General features: G+C 34.9%; 1 protein-coding gene across 1 annotated transcript; it reads right to left on the bottom strand.

Moving 5' to 3' along the window:
• Positions 1-1,220: 1,220 nt before the first annotated feature.
• LOC125646253 (uncharacterized) lies at positions 1,221-22,286 on the bottom strand. The gene is made up of 3 exons (XM_048872459.2): positions 21,930-22,286; positions 2,664-2,756; positions 1,221-1,926 (listed from the first exon to the last, which is right to left on the bottom strand). Exons 2-3 carry the CDS (start codon positions 2,749-2,751, stop codon positions 1,535-1,537), a joined length of 480 nt encoding a protein of 159 aa, XP_048728416.2. The 5' UTR covers positions 2,752-2,756; positions 21,930-22,286; the 3' UTR covers positions 1,221-1,534.
• Between the last annotated feature and the right edge of the window lie 730 nt (positions 22,287-23,016).

Below are 23,016 nucleotides of genomic sequence, written 5' to 3'. Positions count from 1 at the left end.
ATGCATATCCATTCAATCTTTCGGATGAGATTTCCAGCGGAGAACCGGGTTAAGGGTTTTCTTTGTTCCCCTTCCTTATCGTCAGAGGCGACTAAATGGGGCGGTCCTTCGGATGAGATCGCAAAAACCAAGGTCTCTTATCACGGTAAGTGTGACACGATAAAGATTCCCCCCTGCTCAAAGGCCATGAGCGCATGATATACGTTGTAGGCATAAAGTTTGCAGCCCTTTACCAGCAATGATGACATCTCCATATGAGTAAAAGATTCTCAAGAGGAATGTTAAACAATATACAATCAATAAATCGGATGAGACCGCAAAAACCGAGGCCCTGTGTCACAGCAGAGATCCTTTGACAAAGGTGATGTATCCATGTGAGTTAAAAACAATTCTAGAGCGGGACGTTAAACAATGTACATTTATAACCAACAAACCAATCACTTCAGGAATTTATACGAGAGCTACCACATGTGATTTGCTCTTAGAATGAACGTTTCCAGTGAATGAACTTTAATTTCTTAACATGCATCTCGCGAAGTATCTTTCACTTGTTATTTTATCATACTTCGATGTTTAGATGGAATTGATATAATAAGCAAATAAATTTCCCTCCTCATGCTATCTTTGCAAGCCCCCATAGATGTCCAGTATCGTTTGCAACACATAGTATTTTGATAAATATTTGCAAATGTAATTGTGTGTTTAAAATATAGAAATGTTAAGACTTTCAAGAATGTAGATTAACTCATTCTTTACATGATTATTTTCACTGGATGCATGTTAGATATAATATACGCTTAATGTAGCTTATGCAAGGTGAAGATAACGAACAGTGATCAATCTCATAACTCCTACAAGCAATACAAAATAGATAGTTGGGCAAACACGGACCCCTGGACACACCAGAGGTGGGATCAGGTGCCTGGGAGGAGTAAGCATCCCCTGTTGACCGGTCACACCCGCCGTGAGCCCCATATCCTGATCAGGTAAACGGAGTTATCCGCAGTCAAAATCAGTGTGCCAAGAACGGCTTATATAACGAATTTAAATTTAATGGCAGTTTTTTTTATCAGATAGTTCATGATTGATACATTATTTGCCAAATAATAGCTCAATAGATGGTGAAATTAGACTAGAATTATAACATATATTTCCTCCCTGATGATTTATTTCTTATTCTCTGTAAAAGTAGGTATGTTTGCAAGACACAAGACTTACACTTTCAATTCCAGCTTTTATTCATTTTCTAATTTACGGCACCATATAATTAGTTGTTTGTACAGCGCTAATTTTGCCATGAAATAACTAACCAACACACGACTGAATGGTTCGATAATACAAAAATTTAAATTCATAAAACGGAAACGTGTATTGTCAAGATGAATTGTCAGATCAAATGCATTATTTTCTACTATATGAAATAATAACATATATTCTATACAGCGTTTACATAGAGTCTTGGTAAACATGATGTTGCTTTTTTATACAAAATACGTGTAAGTAAGTGAGTGACATCTGCGTTTACGGAGTTCTCTTAAATTTCGTCCTCCTCTTCACGACCGAAACGAAATGGTGTGTGTGGCTTTTCATTGTCGACACTTCTACCAAACCGGAACAAAGACGATCGCTTGCCAAATCGGAATAGACTTCCTCTTTTATCGTCCTTCTCTGGAAAATTCTCACTACTAGCATATGGTGACACGTAATAACCGTCCATACGTTTTCCAAATCTAAACAACGACCCCCTTTTATCATCATCGTTCCTCTTGCCAAATCTGAACAACGCTCCCCGTTTTCCAAACCGGAAAAGTGATCCTCTTTTTACAAGTTCATCTAAATCTTCGTTCGAAAATTCGTATGAGTCTGTAATGTCCTCCATAGGATTTGATCGTCTCTTTACTGACTTCACCCCTGAGTCGTCTTGGTCTGGAAAAGTAAAGATTTGTTGAAAATTAGCAGATCTTTTGTCAATATCATGAACAGAATATATTTCCCAACACGCACAATGTTGTAGTTTGCCCACATATTTTTTTAACCTTGTAGAGATGCATATAAACTTTGTATATTTATGTATATAATGTACATGTAAATAGCAAATCTCTGTCGAGTCATGATTTTTTTTTTAATAAATCAACGTCACTGCAAGTCCTTTTCTACAGAGAGTGAAATTTGTCATTTTTTTTTTCAAATCACGAAACAATCCTCGAAGACCACATGGACATAGTGTTTCGGACGTATAACAATTAATTTCCTGTAACTGTCGGGAATATTTTGCTTATGAAAAGTAATTTGCTTTTTACAGTATAGTTTCTACCGAGATCTAATGGTCACTCACTATCCTCCTTGTCAATGCACGGATATGTAAAATAGTGAGATATTGTGATTAGTTTTCTGAAAATAGATTTTGGTGACTTGAATAAAAATGCGAAACAGAATAGAATTAAAAAGTAACGAAGAACCAAGAGAAATAGCTTGATCCTTGCAGCGTTAATTAACAAGATATAATTTTGCCGTTCAGGTTTTTTTTAAATGGTCACTGAAATGCCATTGAAAAGTCGCTGAATGGCAATGTCTGTCATTCAATGATCTTTTTCAGTGGACATTCCGAGACCGCTCGTTAAACTGTACAGACAGAAGTGCACCCTGTAGTTTCACAGACTCACCAAGTTTTGATTCTTTTGATGCTGTGGATATTTCAATGAACGCCAAGAAAGCCGCAAAAGTCCAAATGATCACCGTTTTTGTCTCCATGATATCTGAAATGATGGGGAAAATGAAAGCGCTAACCTTATTTACAGCATCCATTTCAACTTAACCACGCTAATCAAAGCTCATTACTCGATTCATGTGCATTCCTCGCTCAGATTATATGTTCTTAATAACGGATTCCATACCAGCAGTTATTTACTCTTGTAGATATCTTACAATACGCTAAGAGATTCCAGTGGCGGATTTAGAGGGGGCGCAGCCGCCCCCCCCCCCCCCCCCCCCCTAAAATTTTCAAATTTAAGGTAAATCGCGGTATCTTGGTTCGGAAAATGTATAAAAGAAGCAATTATTTCTTCCACTCCCGGAGAAATAAATGACAAAATCCTTTGATTTCTTGAATTACTTTATTGGGAGAGCTTAATAAATGTTTTTAAAAAACCTTAAAATTTGGGTCATTTTGTTATTTTCACCTTATTAGAATGATAGAAAATAGTACAAATGATTTAATAGGAGAAATATTTCAAGCCCCATAACATCCAGGAGCTTTCGGGAGCTTCGCTCCCTGGACCCACTGCCTCATAAAGTGGTGCCCCCCGTAACCACAATTCCTGGATCCGCCCCTGGAGATGAATATAAACTTTGGTTAGATATCTTACAATACGCTAAGAGGTGAATATAAACTTTGGTTCAGAGGAATGGAACTTGGGGGAGAATATTTGCTTTTGAAAGATGTACATGTACATATGTATAACGTATTTCAGTATTTGAAACATGTTTCAGATATTTCAATTCATTCCTTCGTAATCTTTTCTTTCTTCCTGTGACAATTTTATATATAAATTTTAAATGAAGGATGAAACCATTGATCGCCATGGCGATTACCATGTAGCTGGGTAGATATTTAATTCAGACTGTCTAATCAGTGTAACAATGTAGATATTTAATTCAGTCTGTCTAACCAGAGTAACAATGTAGATATTTAATTCAGTCTGTCTAACCAGTGTAACAATGTAGATATTTAATTCAGACTGTCTAATCAGTGTAACAATGTAGATATTTAATTCAGTCTGTCTAACCAGTGTAACAATGTAGATATTTAATTCAATCTGTCTAACCAGTGTAACAATGTAGATATTTAATTCAGTCTGTCTAATCAGAGTAATACATGTAGATATTTAATTCAGTCTGTCTAACCAGAGTAACAATGTAGATATTTAATTCAGTCTGTCTAATCAGAGTAATACATGTAGATATTTAATACAGACTGTCTAATCAGTGTAACAATGTAGATATTTAATTCAGACTGTCTAATCAGTGTAACAATGTAGATATTTAATTCAGTCTGACTAACCAGAGTAACAATGTAGATATTTAATTCAGTCTGTCTAACCAGTGTAACAAATGTAGATATTTAATTCAGTCTGTCTAACCAGAGTAACAATGTAGATATTTAATTCAGTCTGTCTAATCAGAGTAATACATGTAGATATTTAATACAGTCTGTCTAACCAGAGTAACAATGTAGATATTTAATTCAGTCTGTCTAATCAGAGTAATACATGTAGATATTTAATTCAGTCTATCTAATCAGTGTAACAATGTAGATATTTAATTCAGTCTGTCTAACCTGAGTAACAATGTAGATATTTAATTCAGTCTATCTAATCAGAGTAATACATGTAGATATTTAATTCAGTCTGTCTAACTAGTGTAACAAATGTAGATATTTAATTCAGTCTGTCTAACCAGTGTAACAATGTAGATATTTAATTCAGTCTGTCTAACTAGTGTAACAAATGTAGATATTTAATTCAGTCTGTCTAACCAGTGTAACAATGTAGATATTTAATTCAGTCTGTCTAACTAGTGTAACAAATGTAGATATTTAATTCAGTCTGTCTAACCAGTGTAACAATGTAGATATTTAATTCAGTCTATCTAATCAGAGTAATACATGTAGATATTTAATTCAGTCTATCTAATCAGTGTAACAATGTAGATATTTAATTCAGACTGTCTAACTAGTGTAACAAATGTAGATATTTAATTCAGACTGTCTAATCAGAGTAATACATGTAGATATTTAATACAGTCTGTCTAACTAGTGTAACAAATGTAGATATTTAATTCAGTCTGTCTAACCAGTGTAACAATGTAGATATTTAATTCAGTCTATCTAATCAGAGTAATACATGTAGATATTTAATTCAGTCTATCTAATCAGTGTAACAATGTAGATATTTAATTCAGACTGTCTAACTAGTGTAACAAATGTAGATATTTAATTCAGACTGTCTAATCAGAGTAATACATGTAGATATTTAATTCAGACTGTCTAACTAGTGTAACAAATGTAGATATTTAATTCAGACTGTCTAATCAGAGTAATACATGTAGATATTTAATACAGTCTGTCTAACCAGAGTAACAATGTAGATATTTAATTCAGTCTGTCTAACCAGAGTAATACATGTAGATATTTAATACAGACTGTCTAATCAGTGTAACAATGTAGATATTTAATTAAGTCTGTCTAACCAGAGTAATACATGTAGATATTTAATACAGACTGTCTAATCAGTGTAACAATGTAGATATTTAATTCAGACTGTCTAATCAGAGTAATACATGTAGATATTTAATACAGTCTGTCTAACCAGTGTAACAATGTAGATATTTAATTCAGTCTGTCTAACCAGAGTAATACATGTAGATATTTAATACAGTCTGTCTAACCAGTGTAACAATGTAGATATTTAATTCAGTCTATCTAATCAGTGTAATACATGTAGATATTTAATTCAATCTGTCTAACCAGTGTAACAATATTCAATATCATGCAAATTAAAGTTTTGTAAGAAGATGAAGTTCTAAATACATGCGTGTCTTCAATATCTAGCTTAGGGTGAATTAAATGTCAGAACAACGTTTGTTTTACAATAGATATCTCCATTCGAATACATTACTGACAACACGGTGAGGAAACTGTGAGACAACCAAGTGCAACAGAGTTCAAAGATTAATTGCCTTTTTCCTGTATTGAGTTCTATAATCTCAAAATTATAATAAGAAAACGATTAATTTGAAACGGTTGCTTATGCGTGTTCAATTCTTTAGTTCAATATATGCTCTCTACCTTGACTTGAAAATAAAGGGTATACATTTTTTTTTTATTATGTGTTATGGGTCCGTAATTACCTATTGGTCTACATGTATGCCTGGCCGTCAATTTTGTTATTTATCCACCTGAATCTGTCATTAATATTTTTGATTGAATTTTTAATATATTTAATATTTATTGACTTTTACCTACATGTATTTCCTATGTAGAGTAATTTCACTCTCTGTCGTTCCGTAATACTGATTGACTGAATACACTTAATACAGTGTAGGATACTCTGAAATCCAACTGATTTCACGTTCTATTTAAAGTTTTATATTTTTCGTACTGATGATCTGAATGTTCAAGATAAGTTTTAAAAAAAATCAAATGTTTTCAAGATAAAAATTACTTTCCAATGTTGGATGATATACCAAGGAGAAGGTATTTTGGAGGAAAGGTTTTGCCCATCTTTCCTCAATATGCATCCTGTTATTTTCAACATCACACATCCTTGTCTTAAAGATATGTTTTGAGAAAGGTTCTGTAACCTTACTAAACACGAAAGATGAAGATGAACATTATCATGTCAGCACAAGCTATAAATCGAAACGTGCTGAAAAGGGCAGAACGTGACGGAATGTCCATTAAATCTTAGAATGAAAGAATGCATCCTGCAAAGGCGCCTCATTATATCAGGATAAATCGACGATGGTGGGAATTATCTGAGATGTATGACATCAACAGCTTTTTATTAAGAAACAAAACAACCATCCTATGTCTCCAAATTAAAACCTCATATTAATTTCATTTCAAGAACATTTTTTGTTCCGGTGAATTACTGTATTCTATAACACCATTTAATGAAACACCTAGACTGTCAGAGAACAACCCAAACATGCAGTTGCATGACCTTTATTGGAGCAAGCTTTCACATGATGATCACGAAGAACTCGCAGAAAATTCATTTGGGTTGATTAAAACATTGCTTTGTTTTTGGATCAGCTCTTTGGACGAATAAGGCATGTCCTAATTCGCTCCACTTTTAACATTGATTGGCAAGCCTAAAGACCAAAAACATGTAGTCTGCGTTGTAAATACGTTTGTAGATCAGTGTAGTTGTAGTGCTAGATGTATTTATATGTAGTTTTTGTTATTATGCTCTGTTGATATTGGCCACATTATGTAATTATTTTTTGACAATCTGGTTGTTCGTGTCGTTGGTCATTTTAGTGTTTTGTATAAGTTTTTGTATTTGACCTTGTATCCATGTTGTGGATCCGACACTCTGAGGTATCGGGTGTTGTTGGAACTTTAGTGCTTTTATATATATATATATATATATATATATATATATATATATCCATTTAATTTTTGAAATCTAAATTAGTTAGTGTTGTCGCTAGCATGTGATGATGAGGTATGTCCTATCCAAATTCTCATACGTGTATGTATATGTAAAGCCATCACAATGTCACGGGAACGTGTAGCAGCACATAGAAATACCAGGATTCAATTAAAACTTACTTTTCTCCTTTGATTTTCTTAGGTTTTAGAATAATCTCGTAATTCATACTTTACCGGTGCTGATTTAAATAGTAGAATATATTTTCTACTTGTCATGTCTGTAATAAAAATAATCCCTGATTGTGGGAATAAAGAGGTGTTTGATGTTCGGTGACTAAAAATATTGGATTCCAGCATGGTAAAACCTAATTCTCTCGTCAATTAAAATCGCATCAACACCAAACATCGGAGAACGACCATATCTGGTCTTCGTATTTATGTTATTCTTGTAAATCTATATTATTAATCAAGACCGAAACACCTTATCACGCCATTTACGGAAGACTGCAGACATCCACTCTCTTAATTTCAAAGGAAGCTATAGAGTTCTTTAGATGGACCTACTGTTTCAAACACAATTAGTTTCAAAGCATGGCATCAGTTACATGGAACAACATGAAAAAGGGTTGTGGATTGGAATGGATACCATAAAAATTTTTAATATCTTTTCCGTGTAAATGTACAGATAATATAGTAGCTGCAGAACTGTAGCTCTCTGAAAAAATATTGTGACGGAACAGAGAGCTACAAATCCACCCCTTATAAAAACCTTCGATTTACGGTGTACAAACAGCTGCGCACGGTTGAGGCATGATACCGTTGTATTCTTGTGTTGCTGTCTCATAAATGCTTCAAATGATTTCGTTTGTTGACTTAGCCATGTTATTTTTCAGAGAGCTCTAGTTTTGCAGCTAATAATATAGTTCCTCATATAAAGTCACTTTTATGAAACAGAAATAGTGCCTATTTTTTAATTTACCCAAATGGACACTTCAACGGACACCAAACTAGATTGAAATTCTTGTTGGCAACAATGGCGTATGTAGAATTTACATATTCTTAAGTACCCCTGTACTTACATGTAGACTTCACGCGCGGCATTGTTCCTAATTTCCACTGTCTAATTGTTCAAGAAATAAAAAGTTTAAATAATTGTGGTGGTAGGGGTATAGAGCAATGCAAATGTGGAGTACTTTGTAAAATCTGCAGATTTTCATCGAACAACTAGACATTTATATCTGTGAATTTTTACATGTATCTTAAAAATATCGGAACAAGTCTTCATCGATTACCGTAGTGTGGTTTGGAGCTTACCGTTCACATCTAGAATTTTGCTTTGTCAATAAGTCCTCGTATTAAAATTTTACTCGGCTATCTAATTTTTCTTGTTGCAGCAGTGGAAGATTTATAGCGGGTTGCTAGAATTGCAACCCACACATTTTTGTGTAAAATTCCCTATTTGTAGCAGATTAGATAGCATATACGATGCAACAACACCACCACCACCAATGAGTTATTGAATTTTGTCTGGATGCGCTTCTGCATTGAAGGATCTAGGATACCACCAACTTAAAATCAAACTTTAATTCCTTTTTAAAAAAAATATACAGCTGGAATTGAGATGGAACTTTGGGAGGCAGCTAGACGTAGCCTCTCTCTCTCTCTCTCTCTCTCTCTCTCTCTCTATTGGATTAAGTGTTGACGTTAAGCAAATCATATGCACTACTAACAAGATTTAACATTGGTTATCAACAATTTCATAATTCATCTATATGTCCACTTTAACAATTTGGTCGGGGATGTTAAGCATGCTTATATACATGGTTTAAATTGAGGCTTTAGTGAGGGATCAGACATGGAGTTCAGCTATACAACAACAATTAAGAAAACACCCGTTACATATATTCTTATTCTATTCTTTAAAACAAATATATCAACCGCTTTGATGGAATGCAAAGCCCCCGGTTCTGTCCAAGGGTCCGTGTTTGACCTACGTTACTTTTGTAGTCTTTAAAAGAGTTATTGGGATGATCACTGATCGTTATCTTCATCTTTTCTTTACGTACAATCTTAATGTAGAAATCATGTGTCGTATCATATAATACGTCAAGTTGTTAAATTTCAAGTTACCGACTATTTCAGATATCGGGATCGGCATCCTCCAAATTTTGATATTATACCTCATTCACCCATGCAAGAAAATGTATGAATGAAAGGCGAAGAGAACGAACAGTTATCAAATCTCATAAGCAATACAGAATAGAGAGCTGGGCAAACACCGACCCCTGGATATATACATCTACCACAGGTGGGATCAGGTGCCTAGGAGGAGTAAGCATCCCCTGTCGACCGGTCACACCCACCGTGAGCCCTATATCTTGATCAGGTAATCTGATAGTATTTGGAAAAGTAACACTACTTTTGCAAACGATTAGATTGATTGATTAAATATTGTTTAACGTCCCTCTCGAGAATATTTCACTCATATGGAGACGTCACCAATGCCAGTGAAGGGCTGCAAAATGTAGGCCTATGCTCTGCTCTTATGGCCATTGAGCAGGGAGGGATCTTTATAATGCCACACCTGCTGTGACACGGGACCTCGGTTTTTGCGGTCTCATCCGAAGGACCGCCCCGGGCATTTAGTCGCCTCTTACGACAAGCAAGGGGTAATTGGTTGTGGACCTTCCGGTCTCGCCATTTCAAAGTCATACGTTTTGTGTACTTACGGGACTGACCGTACTACGTCTACATTAAGCTTAATCCTATTTCCGCAGCTATAAACAATGTTTGTAAATATGCGTGAATCAGCTTGGGTAATTTTCAAAATTAAAAATCATATTTTGATTATCATCGCGATCTCTTGCATCACAATAAGATCTTTTAACTGTATACCCTTAAGATTTTACAAGCTTTTTCTGGTAGATGTCGAGACTTCTGCGAGGGTTCGGTCGATAGGAAAACCTGTCACATGGAGAACGAACGTCTTGTCTGCAATTCGTATTTGCTTTAATTTGGCAATGCGCATCAGTCTTAGAACAAATAGCCCAGTCTGAATAATCAATGGTCTGAAACTCATATCTATTTGGAAACCCGATGCATGGATTTGTAATCCATAGGGCGAAATACCTATAAGTGTTTATCCGTGACAAATCGCGAATTAGTACAGCATCAAAATTAATTATCGGTGATAAATCCCGGTTCATTCGATCGGTGTGCTCTCTTGTGACCTGGGAAAGATTGAAGTCCATGTCCCACGTCTACAAGGAAATTGCTTGCAGAATAAATATTGATATAGTTAATGGCATTCTTAATATTTGTAGATAATTTCCAATCACTTCTCCATTCCTTTGTACATGTATGTACAAGTATGTACCGTTGTAAATATTCAGGGACGCAAAACATACTTAAATCCAATGAATGACTGTGACATTTGATAAGTTAACTTGAAAACCAGAAGGAACCTTTTTTCGACATGACATTTTTTGTATGACCATAAAAATGTTTTCTTGCAAGTGACACACGCACATTTTGATTTTTTTTAAACATAACATACAAACTCCTAAAAAAAAAACATCCAAAGTAAACGTTAAGAAATGTAGCTTAAATCTTATACCAGTGACCAGACGTATTATATTTTCATTGTATACTAAAGGGGACAAGATTTGTATGCAAAGACCATCACTGAAAGTTTGACAAAATCAGGTGAGAAAGTATACAAGTGTAGCTTAAATATTGTACAAGTAATTTCCCTTTGAAGGACATCTCGCATGTGACCTTGAAAAGCAATAGGAAGCCTGATATATCTTGGACATAAGGTCGAACAAATAATGAATACAAACGTTACTGCACATCACCCCCATAAATCGACATATAACAAATTCTAAAGATTTCTTAATAAGATGCATGAGGAAAGGTGAAGATCACTTGGAAAATGATTCACTATAGCTTCCAACATATCATAAGTACTTATTTGTTTTGGTTAAAACATATTATGTAAATACTTGAAAGGATAAGAATTTTGGTTTGTTTAATTACCTTTTATAACCGTGTACTTTTAGGTTATTAGATTATTCAACATTATCAATTACCATTATAAAATGATATTTGAGAAATCGATCATGACTATTTAGGAGAAGAAATCCAGTGTAAATTATCTTGCATTCAGCCTTTGCTTGCATCAGATAATGCGTCAAGAAATATACATCGCCCACGTATTTAGGGAGGAAAACACCACATCGGTGTTCTAGTGAGGCTTCCTAATACAATTAAAGCGAACGCCACTACTTAATTTAGATAAAACGGAATCAAGGTTCCTGTAACATTTGCGACATATTACTGTAGAAACTTATATCTGTGTGTATGTCTATGTGTGTGTCTGTCTGTGTGTATGTCTGTCGCTCTGTGTGTGTGTAATGTGGTGCTGTTTTGATGTCTTTTATTTCATAAGAAACAGTGGCCTTTCAACTTGACATAAATAATGTAAACTCGACTAGTTTCTTTTTTTTTTTTTTTAAATTTGAATACTATATATATATATATATATATATATATATATATATAGTATAAGGTATAAATGAATGTACATGGTGTATTATGGGAGTTCAAATTATAAAGAGAACGATCAATCTCAAAAATTGAGAGTCGTGTAAATACGAATTCCTGAACAAAGCAGAAGTGGGATCAAATTTCTAGGAGGAGTTGTTCTCTCCTGTTGACAGGTTACACTCGTCGTTAGCCCTATATCTGAATTCGGTAATTCGTAGTCCAAATCAGTATGCTAAGGACGAGCTAATAATTGGCCATTAACACATCAGACAACCTAACGGCAGGTTGTATTTAGTTATAACGACCCTAGAATTTTCGAAATGTTGACTTTAAAATGAAATCAGTTAAAATTCCTGATACATTAACCTTTTTACCAGTATACGAAGAATGTGAGTTGCGTATCGAATTAGTTGAGAGACATAAACCCAATATGATAACAGAATACTGATACATAAATATGGAACATTGACAGAGGCGTGTACATCTCTGTTCTATAAAATGTCCAGTTATAAAGCAGATATGGAAGACTCCGTGGTGTCCTTTATTTCAAGTTCATTGGGATATATCGAATCGCTATATGAATGAAAGTGAAGGTTGTTAACACATAAACACTCGTCGATGTATCTAAATGTCGAGTTTGAAGGCCACAAGAGATTGTTTGCTTGAAGTTTCATGTAGAATACAAAAAACAAACCAGCTGATCACCAAAGACCCAAGTACATATTGTCAGTGGGTGTACGTTCCGTATCATCGACTTTTCCGATTACGCAAAATTCTCCATTCCCCCCCCCCCCCCCCCCCCCCCAAAAAAAACCCAACCTAGACATCTGTTGCTTGAATAGATCCAGATTGGGAAATAATTCCGGACAAATTACAGTACATGTATTTAGTTGTTTTGTTACTCCCTAATACAATATTTCGTGCTCGTTTGAATGTTTTTGCTGATGAAACGCTGTTATTCAATGAAATTCAAAACATGTTTTTTTAGAAAAACGTTAATGTACGATTGATAACATTTATATATTTTTGATTGATTTTCTTAGCAAATATGCAATGAGCAATAATTGTCTTCGTAGATGCTTTTGACATAGTTTGTAGACGTGGCTTCCCCTTGTGGACCAAGCATTTTAAAATTGAGATAGACGCAAGTGTTTTAGATTGATCCTAAATATGAATAATGGTATTAAATATGAATAATAGTATTAAATATGAATAATGGTATTACATTAAAATGTACAAATAGTCTCATACGTATCAGATTTTATTTCATGTGCTGTGTTGGTGCTGGACATGTCGCCCTTGATGTTTTCATTGTTTATTAAGATGACATGGCCTAGTGTACGAACACAAGATGACATTATTGTTAAAGCACTGTGTACTTTTTCATGCTGATTACAGGTTTAGTGTAAGGCGAATATAATGAACAGTGATCAATATCTCATAACTCCTATAAAGGCGAAGATAACGAACAGTGATCAATCTCACAACTCCTATCAAGGCGAAGATAATGAACAGTGATCAATCTCACAACTCCTATAAGCAATACAGTTATGTAATAGTATGCTTCTGACGTACTAAAGTAATATGGTATGTTTACATAAATATTGTGATTCACGGAAACCCCGTAATGTGGTATGTTTACATAGATATTGTGATTCACAGAAACCCCGTATTACTACAGATTTACCTTTACTTTCTTTAAACATCTACAAAGTGTATATATTTTAACTGTGGAGTGGCTATTGAAAACGTGAATGAAGTCCACGATTTGGGTACAATCCTGTCAAGAAGTGGAAATTCTAATGCAGTGCAGTGCTTTACATAAAGATCGTTATTTTGATTTACTAATTCATACCCCCATCAAACTTGTTTGATAAAGTCATCAACCCATCGTTATTAAATTCTTGCAAATTGTGGGTACATATATGTATATGAAAATTTACATTAAATTCTTAAAATTTGCACTTAACTTCAGACTAAACGTCCCAAATTGCATCACCATGGAGAACCTTACAGGTGTCCATTATCACATTGTGCTAAACATAAGAAATAGCTATATAATGGACGTACATTTTAATAACCCATGATAATAAACTTACAAATGTAATTTGATCATTGATTCATTATAAGTTACGGTATAGGTATACTGAAATCACTATCCGTCCGTTTGCCCGTAGACATAATTTGTATATATCTTTATCATCCATGAACAATCCTGTGGGGATCCTCCTCAGTACCCTTTGCTTGTCGAAAGAGACGACTAAATAGGGCGGTCATTCGGATGAGATCGCAAAAACTGATGTCCTGTATCACAGTAGGTGTGGCACCATAAAAATCCCTCCTTGCTCAAAGGCCGTAAGCGCCGAGCAGAGGCCTACATTTTACAGCCCTTCGTCGGCAAAGGTGACGTCTCGATATGAGTGAAATATATAATCATGTGTTATACGAATGGAATCTTCACCTTTCATTCCTCGAGTGGGTCGTTTTCCGTGGGGATTCGGGTTAGAATAGGTCCTCGGTACCCCTTGATTGTAGTAAGAGGCGACTAAATGGGGAGCCTTCGGATGACACCAAAGAACCGAGGCCCCGTGTAACAGCAGGTGTGGCACGATAAAGATCCCCCCCCCCCCCCTGCGAGGCCCCGTGTCACAGCAGGTGTGGCACGATAAAGATCGCCCCCTGCGAGGCCCCGTGTCACAGCAGGTGTGGCACGATAAAGACCCCCTTGCTCTTAGGCCGTAAGCGCCGAACATAGGTCAAAATTTTGCAGCCTTTCACCGGCAATGGTGACGTCTTTATATGAGTGAAAGATTTTCGAGAGAGACGTTAAACAAATACAACCAATAAATCGAATTGGACGTCAAACAACATGCAACCAACCAACCGATGAACAAATTTGATTAAAATTTGGGTTTTATCTTAAATGAATAATAAAGTAGTTTGATTGGCATTATTTAACACTCATGGGTATTATGAATATTTTTTCATTTTGAGGAGTGGGTGGGTGTTGTCATTTCCCAGGGTATATCTTAAAATTCATTCATTCCTATATGAGCACAGATTCACTATTTCCCACAATACACCGCGCCCTGTGTGAGTTCTCATTCTGTTAAGACTCTGCATAGGTTATACACCCATGGATAAAAAGATATACTTATTTTTGTTCATTACCTTGTGTGTTGATGAATCAAGCATTTCGTAGTTTTAACTGGCTAAGCCATTTATCAAAGAAACAATAAAATAGAAATGTCTTCAAAAGTGGAGTACTAATTGTATCAATCACAGAATCTTTTAAACAAAGTTTGGTTTCTAGAATTAACATTTGATATTACCTAGATATTTAAGGACTACATTTATAAAATTACGAACCTGTAGCCATCGTCTCCTGATTGAGACAGGTAGATGGAATAATTTGACACATTTAAGAACAACGTATGATTGTGATAGCATTGATGATTAATTTCATTGTGCTTTGGAATATACTCATCTTTCAAGCGATTGAAAAATGTTTCAGCTCAAATGATTTTGTTTAAAAAAATCCCACCAAAATAAATAAATAAGAAGAAAAAAACAAGAAGAAAAAAAACAGAACAAGAATCGAAAACAAAAAAAGAAACCCACCCGCATCATTATTTCAATAACCTAATGAATATAAACAATATAGAAATATTAAAATCATTGCCAAAACCTGTTAACAAAAGTTTCAAAGCTGTCTGTTATTTCTGAACCTTTTTACAACTGATTGTATGTTTGCATTTTTCTATTATAAGAAAACCCCACCTTAACGCTATCTTTGTTTATATGTGTATATTCTGTACTTGGGAATTAACGCTATCTTTGTTTATATGTGTATATTCTGTACTTGGGAATTAACGCTATCTTTGTTTATATGTGTATATTCTGTACTTGGGAATTAACGCTATCTTTGTTTATATGTGTATATTCTGTAATTGGGAATTTTCCGGGAAGGTGACGGAGAACAATCTATTTCAATATCACAATTACATGTATATCATTCATAAGATGTGACGGGTGGCATTCTAAAATAAAAACCATTGTCTTTATCTTGCTCTTTCTCAAATCTAAATTCTGTCATTCATACAGTTCTATAGTGATCAATATATTGATATTTTTAGACATGAATTGTGTTGAAAGTTCTCTATGAATTCAGTCCGTTTCTGTGCACCACATGAAGCCGTAATTCTGTTTACTATAGGCCTTCGTAAAAATTCATCATCTTTGTATAAGGCGATCGTAAAAAGCGAAATAGTGCTGTCAGAAACAGACGATTTAACACTTTTGATCATACATAAAAGTAATTTCTGAAGCCGTAGGTTACAAATCGACAGTTAATATCTCACCACACTTCAATTCCTTTCTCATATTCTTCACAGTGCCGTATCGTCTAGAGTAAATAACCTTAGTACAAGTATTTTAACTTTCTGTCTTACAAAGTATTAGCTAACGATAAAAGCGATCACAGTTTTGAAATATAGTTAATGAATTTTAAATTTTAACACCAAGCAACTTCCCCTTTAAATAAAACAAACTAGAAATACCTACACATAAACTTGGTCATTTTTAAAAATATTTCTTCATCATGTAATGCACTGCTTCATCAGTTGTGTACGGTGTTAGTATTAGTAATACCGTGGGAATCCGAGTTAGAATAGGTCCTCAGTACCCCTTTCTTGCCGTAAGAGGCGATTAAATGAGGCGGTCCTTCGGATGAGACCGCGAAAACCGAGGTCCCGTGTCACAGCAGGTGTGGCACGATAAAGATCCCTCCATGCTCAATGGCCATAAGCGCCGAGCATAGGCCTATATTTGGCAAGTATACTGATGATTGATAATCCCGTAATTAAAATAATTAGATTGTTCAGAAAGTATCATAAACGTTTTTGAATTCTAGACAGGCTTTATCATAGCTTCAGATGTTTTGAGTTTGCTTGGTTTGAAAGAAGAAGAAAACATTGCAGCTAATATGACGTCACAATGTAAATGTTTACATCCACCGTGTTATATTTCCCGCGTTAAATGCAAGGTGAAGATAACGAACAGTGAAGAGGCGGATAAAATTTCTATAAGTTGTGTTGCAAGATGTTAATGGGCTTCATTCGTCTCAACGGTCACACCTTACAACATATTAACTAGACAGGGCCGTAAATTAACCTTCAATTTGGAGGAGGCAGGAAATTAGGCGGGGGTCTGGGGGCCGCCCAGGCCCCCAGACGCTGAGCACATTTTGTGCACACTGAACACGTTTCGTGCAAAATCCTTGATTCTAGGGCCTTCTAAGATGTTACTTGACTAACCCATTCTAAAAGAAAGATTTGGAATGCTTTTTAAGGGAGGTATCATGTTCTTAGTTATTGGAAACAACATAAATTCTAATGAACTTTAAATTTTAATTTTTTTTGGCTCAAAAGTTGGAGGAGGCAGCTGCCTCCTCCGTCTCCATGTAATTTACGGCCCTGCTAGGTGCTCGTCCACTGAAAGTTGCCCAAGTTAACGCAGAAAACTTGATCTCGTTGGCATACTAAATATCAAAACCACGACGGAATAGGAGACGAAATAATGGTTCCGATATTCCGTATTGTTAGGCCGTTCTTTGCATACTAATTTTGACTACAGATTGCCTTTTTTACCGTTTACCTGATTGAGATATAGGACACACAGCGAGTTTGACTTGTCAACATAGGATGTTTACTCCTCCTAGGAACATGTGGTCTGTGTTTGCTGTGTCTTAATATTTTATTCTTTATAGGAATTAAGAGATCGATAACTGTTTGTTATCTTCACTTTTTCATCGGTCCATCTGTACGCTAAGTATTAAATGGCCCTAATACATATCAAAATAACTAAGTTTATTTGTCATTTAAAGACTATAATTTGAAAAGAGGTTTGAAATAATATGTTGTACGGTGTGACCGTTGAGACGAGCGAAGCCCATTAACATCTTGCAACACGACTTATAGACATTTTATCCGCCTCTTCATTTAACGCGGGAAATATAACGCGATGGATGTAAACAGTTATATTGTGGCGTCATATTAGCTGCAATGTTTTTTCTTCTTCTCTTAAACCAAGCAAACACAAAACGTTCGAAGCTATAAGAAAGCTTGTCTGGAATTCAAAAACGTTTATGGTACTTTCTAAACAATCTAATTATTTTAATTACGGGTTTGTCCATGAAATATACCGCAGTGACGGCGACATTTTTCCAGAAGCATTATGGGCAATACTCATCTTTTTTCCAGCTGATGGAAGAGCAAATCACGTGACTCACATGTGTAATCATTGGAGCGAGCTCGTCGAGTCGCTTCGCGACGCGAGCTTCGCTCGCTATTAAAGCAAAACTTGATAGAATCTTCATTGCAGATGCAAGTCATGATATTGTGCACGATGCAGGAACTACTTGTACCGTCACCAAATGTGACGTATAGATACATGTAGATATAAATACGCTACACCCCCACCAAATATGACGTGAAAGTACATAAAGATTCCATCTTCAATCTACCATCACCAAATGTTATGTGATTGTAGATATCAATACCTTGTGACGTCAATAAATGTGACGTGAAGATGGCAAACTCCCCGTCGAGGCCTCATTACGTCACCTACGAATAGACCTCTCCTATGTGACGAAGTACAATATACACATTTGTATATTGTGAGTCCGCGATTATCACGCAGGCAAATAACACTAAAGAATTAGTTCGTAGTTAAAAGTTTGAAGATATTGACATTAAGAGCATTAATATAAAAGACAGTATGAATTTTATCTCAAACATAAAATGATCAAAAGATCATTAAAAAGTAGGGAGACTCTCTTCAAGTTATTGTGTAAAGTAATGAACTTGATGTTTACGTTCTTGTTTTGAAAGTTGTTTACGTCTGACGTTATATTTTTTCGTCATTCTACAGTGACGTCACAAGGTATACGCGGTCTAAGAATCGCCACCCCATAATGCCTAACTGGAAGAGTTTGGTTTCTAAGCAAACGAACACTGGCGGAAGTTTGGTGAAGATGGGTATAGATTCCTTATGACGTCAACAAATGTGGCATGAAGACTTATACCGTCACCAAATGTGAGGTGAAGATATATATATATATAACTTCTCCATACCGTTTCCAAATGTGACGTGAAGGTAGATATACATGTAATTTGTTTATACCTTTTACAGGTCACACTGGATGTGGATTTCACAATTTGCCTCAAATCCAAATCCGTTCATATTGACCATGAACAGCTCAAAAGTGCTGTTCATTTCTTATATTTATATTCATTTACTCAATCGCCATTTGTTTACATTGCTTGTATAAGTCAGGAAATATTTTGTTGCATAAAATGAACTCCTAAGACCCAACTATGTCACAGTCGTATTGTGACGTACGTCAAAACATAGACATGACATCACACTTCGTCTTACCCTGCCTTTTATCAACATTGCTCGATGCACTGTATTTTGGAGCTAGGAGACCACAATATTGGGATGATAATCAACCTAAGTTTACAATCTTAATCCGAGGTGTGACTTTTCGAGATCTTTGTAACTCATGTTGTATTTTTCAAATTATTACGCTTTCTCAGTCACGTGCTTTAAACTAGTTCATTTTCAATATGAACGGATTGTGTCGCGTGGTGAATTTGGTTGGTTCATAGAGGAAAATGCGATTTGTAATATAAATTTAACGCATATGGATACAATAACAAATCTGAATATAAATAACTACATTATGTATGATCTGCTTTACATGTTTCGTCCATGTATAGTGTATGTGTGATCTGCTTTACATGTCTCCGTCCATGTATAGTGTATATGTGATCTGCTTTACATGTCTCCGTCCATGTATAGTGTATGTGTGATCTGCTTTACATGTCTCCGTCCATGTATAGTGTATGTGTGATCTGCTTTACATGTCTCCGTCCATGTATAGTGTATGTGTAGGGTCCATGTATAGTGTATGTGTGATCTTCTTTACATGTATAGTGTATGTGTGATCTGCTTTACATGTATAGTGTATGTGTAGGGTCCGTGACGTGAAACATCTTCAAATAATTATTCGTCATCAATGACTGTAATTCTCCTTAAAACGACGAGAAAATTAACAGAGAGTTGTAATTAGCTTCAAATTACACCGCGATATTTGAGGTCGCTAGAGATTTATTACAAGAATGAAACTTTTGGAAATAGGATACATGTAGGACATTACTTGATGAAACATTTAATTATCATCATTTGATGGTCTCCATACAACACCTGCGTATACGACTGTACGACGGTAAAATTCCCACTACTGGCTCATGACAGCACTCCACCCGAACCTACGGAGACGAGGTGTTGTCTGATGTAACAGAAATCTGAGAATTACAACAGACTATTCTTTTCTTTTTAGAAAGAGAATGACACAGTTGCACAAACGTTGTAATTAAACAGAACAAATGAAATACAGAAAAATCACAGTGCTAATAATTTAGTGATAGATTGGTAATACAATTGTAAATGTTTTATCATCATAAAAATGTTGAAATCAAAACACGCGCCAATGATTTGTTTGGGTAATTAACAATGATTCTTTTGTCTAAATGAATTGATACTTTTCCGTTATAAAAAGGCCAAGTCAGATAATCTATGGTAAGTCGATATCTGTAGGACTGTGCAAAAAAGTCTATTTTATTTCCGCTTTATAGTCAATGGAATGATTTTATTTCACAAACTAGCGGGTGACTTTTAAATTTCCATCTGCAAAAGTATTGTCAGTAGGTTTAATCTTTGCACAGTTTTAGCTATAATAAAATGAGCAAAAATTAATCTCTGTTAGTTTTTTTTTTCAATCTCAGAAGTACACGATAAGCTTAATAAGTTTTGATTCAAACCTATTTGCATGAATCGTAAAACTGACGGAACGGCGATGAAGATACCGACTGACCTGGCTGACGCACTGTAAAACCAATCGGCATACTCGGTTTTGAAATATTTGAACTATCAATTGGCAAAAAGTACTCAATTAACTCAGACTATACTTGATATCGAACTCTGATCGATATATCTACATGTAACTATGATTTATTCTTTCTTAGTTTCACGTACTCATATAAAATTATCCATTTATTAATCATTGTGTAAATTGTTTCTTTAAGAGGATGTGGTATTATTAAATTTGAAAGTCAATTTTGATGACAAAAACGTACGTTATAATCATCTCAAAATAAAACAAAAGATCAAAAACGTATTAGTAAGAATAATCAAATCATAATCGTGATGATAGTTATGATGTAGATGATAAGTCTACAATGCCACAACCAAATGTTCAGATTCCTAGAAATGGTCAACCAATTCAATTATTCGGCGCCGGGAAAACTACAGAATCCCCATGTTCAAACATGGCTTGAATGAGAGAGATTGGACATGAAGATGGCCAGCAGCCCCCCAAACACAATTATCAACCGCAACTGTCATATCATAACAATGTTACCACCATATCAGTTTTCCATTTGCATAAATATGTCCTTCTCGCGTTGTTTTAGTATTCATATATCTATTAGCAAGGACATTCTCTTTCGCAACCGCATCTATATACAAACGCGTGGGTTTATCATTTGGTAATGTTTTAAATAATTGAACCGAATAGTCTCTGCAAAAGGATTATTATTATTATCATCTGTAAGGTAATATAATTAAGTCCAAGAATATTCTTTCGAAAGGCTTTAAGGCGTATCAGAAAACTAGTCGCTGAAAGTGATGTATATACATACGATACCTATAAATATTTCTTTATGGAATGCTTATTCGGTGAATGCAAACTTGTTCGGAATTAGTTTCACAAAAAAATATAATTTAAAAATTGTTTTTTGATATCACACAATTCCAAATAAGCAATTTGCAATTTAACGTCAAGATCAAATTTATTTTGTCCGACGAAATGACGAACGGACAGTTGACTCAATGACAAACATGATGAAATATCCATTCACTATCGTTGAAGCGGGAACAATAAATTTGTTAATAAGATCATATAATAATTGTTTTATGAAACTTTAAAATCAAAATTATTTCTAAAATAAAAATACCCAATCTCTTCATTTAGTTTTCCCTAATATATGTTACATTGTATTACATACTTTCATTCAACATATCAATTCTATTTAACAATTGTAACGAATCGACGACAGATCGTAAATCAAAAGCATTGGCTTAAAGGACAAAAACTACTCACTATGAATGATGGTGCCCAAAGATTCCAAAAGGCCAAACAACTGTCTTGCTCTACAATTTGGTTTTCAATAAATAGCGCGTGATCGAAAATGATTGGATGTTAGGCGATTTTTCGTGACGTCGCGCAAGGTGCTTTGCGCAAAGTGTCAATCAAGGTCTTGTTTCAGCGGCAGAAAGAACGGGTAGGATGGAACGTTATCAACGTCTACATGTATCTGTAATTGTGAAGTCCGGTCTGGCGATCGGAATGAATACTTCTATTGACAAGCCACTCGGTCTTGGTAAAGTAGATTAATTGTTTATTCGGTAAACCATTATCCTTTGACCATGCTATGGTTAGGATTTTAAGAGTAAATCCGAGTCATTGATTATTTCCCCTTCTTTTCAGTGACATTTGGCGCATGTCTTAATGCCTCATTGTTCAAATAAACATTGATTTTTCATTAATTGTTTTACTGCTTATGAAAGTGTTTCACACTGCAATCGCGTAACTCATAATGACATTTTAAGCAGTCAAAAAGAATAATATCGATCCGTGTAAATTGTCAATGATAAATTGCATAGCTTTACACAAAACTCAAGTTAGCGAACCAAGTTCAGTCATTATTTTCTAGTCTAGGTATAATGATATTCCTATTAAATGGAGTTTATGAAATGGATAATTTCATTCATTCCAAGACTACAACATAATTCTGAAAGTTTAACCACACTGAAGAACGCGCTAAGCTCATTCAAATACTTCTATCAAACGTTTTCAGCCTTGGCTTCTTTGTAATTAACAACAGTGATTACAAAATAATTATTTGAAACACCTATTAACATTAAATGTGATATTGCAATAATCAGCTGTGCCCATTTCAAAAATCATAATTGTTTTACCTCAATGATAGTTATATTCTTTCACTAACTGAAAAAAAATAATACCCCTACCTTTCAGATTGTAAATCTCAATCAAGTTCAATGTTGTTTCTTGTATTCACTGAACTTGAATATTAATCTGTATTTAACATTCGCTCTGTATAGTAGTGAATGGGAACACCATTTTTTATATGTATTAATAAAAACAATTAACGAAGATATGGGAACAA

This window comes from Ostrea edulis, chromosome 6 (assembly GCF_947568905.1).
Source record: "Ostrea edulis chromosome 6, xbOstEdul1.1, whole genome shotgun sequence".
Taxonomy (NCBI): domain Eukaryota; kingdom Metazoa; phylum Mollusca; class Bivalvia; order Ostreida; family Ostreidae; genus Ostrea; species Ostrea edulis.
This window is presented reverse-complemented; position numbering and strand designations above follow the sequence as displayed.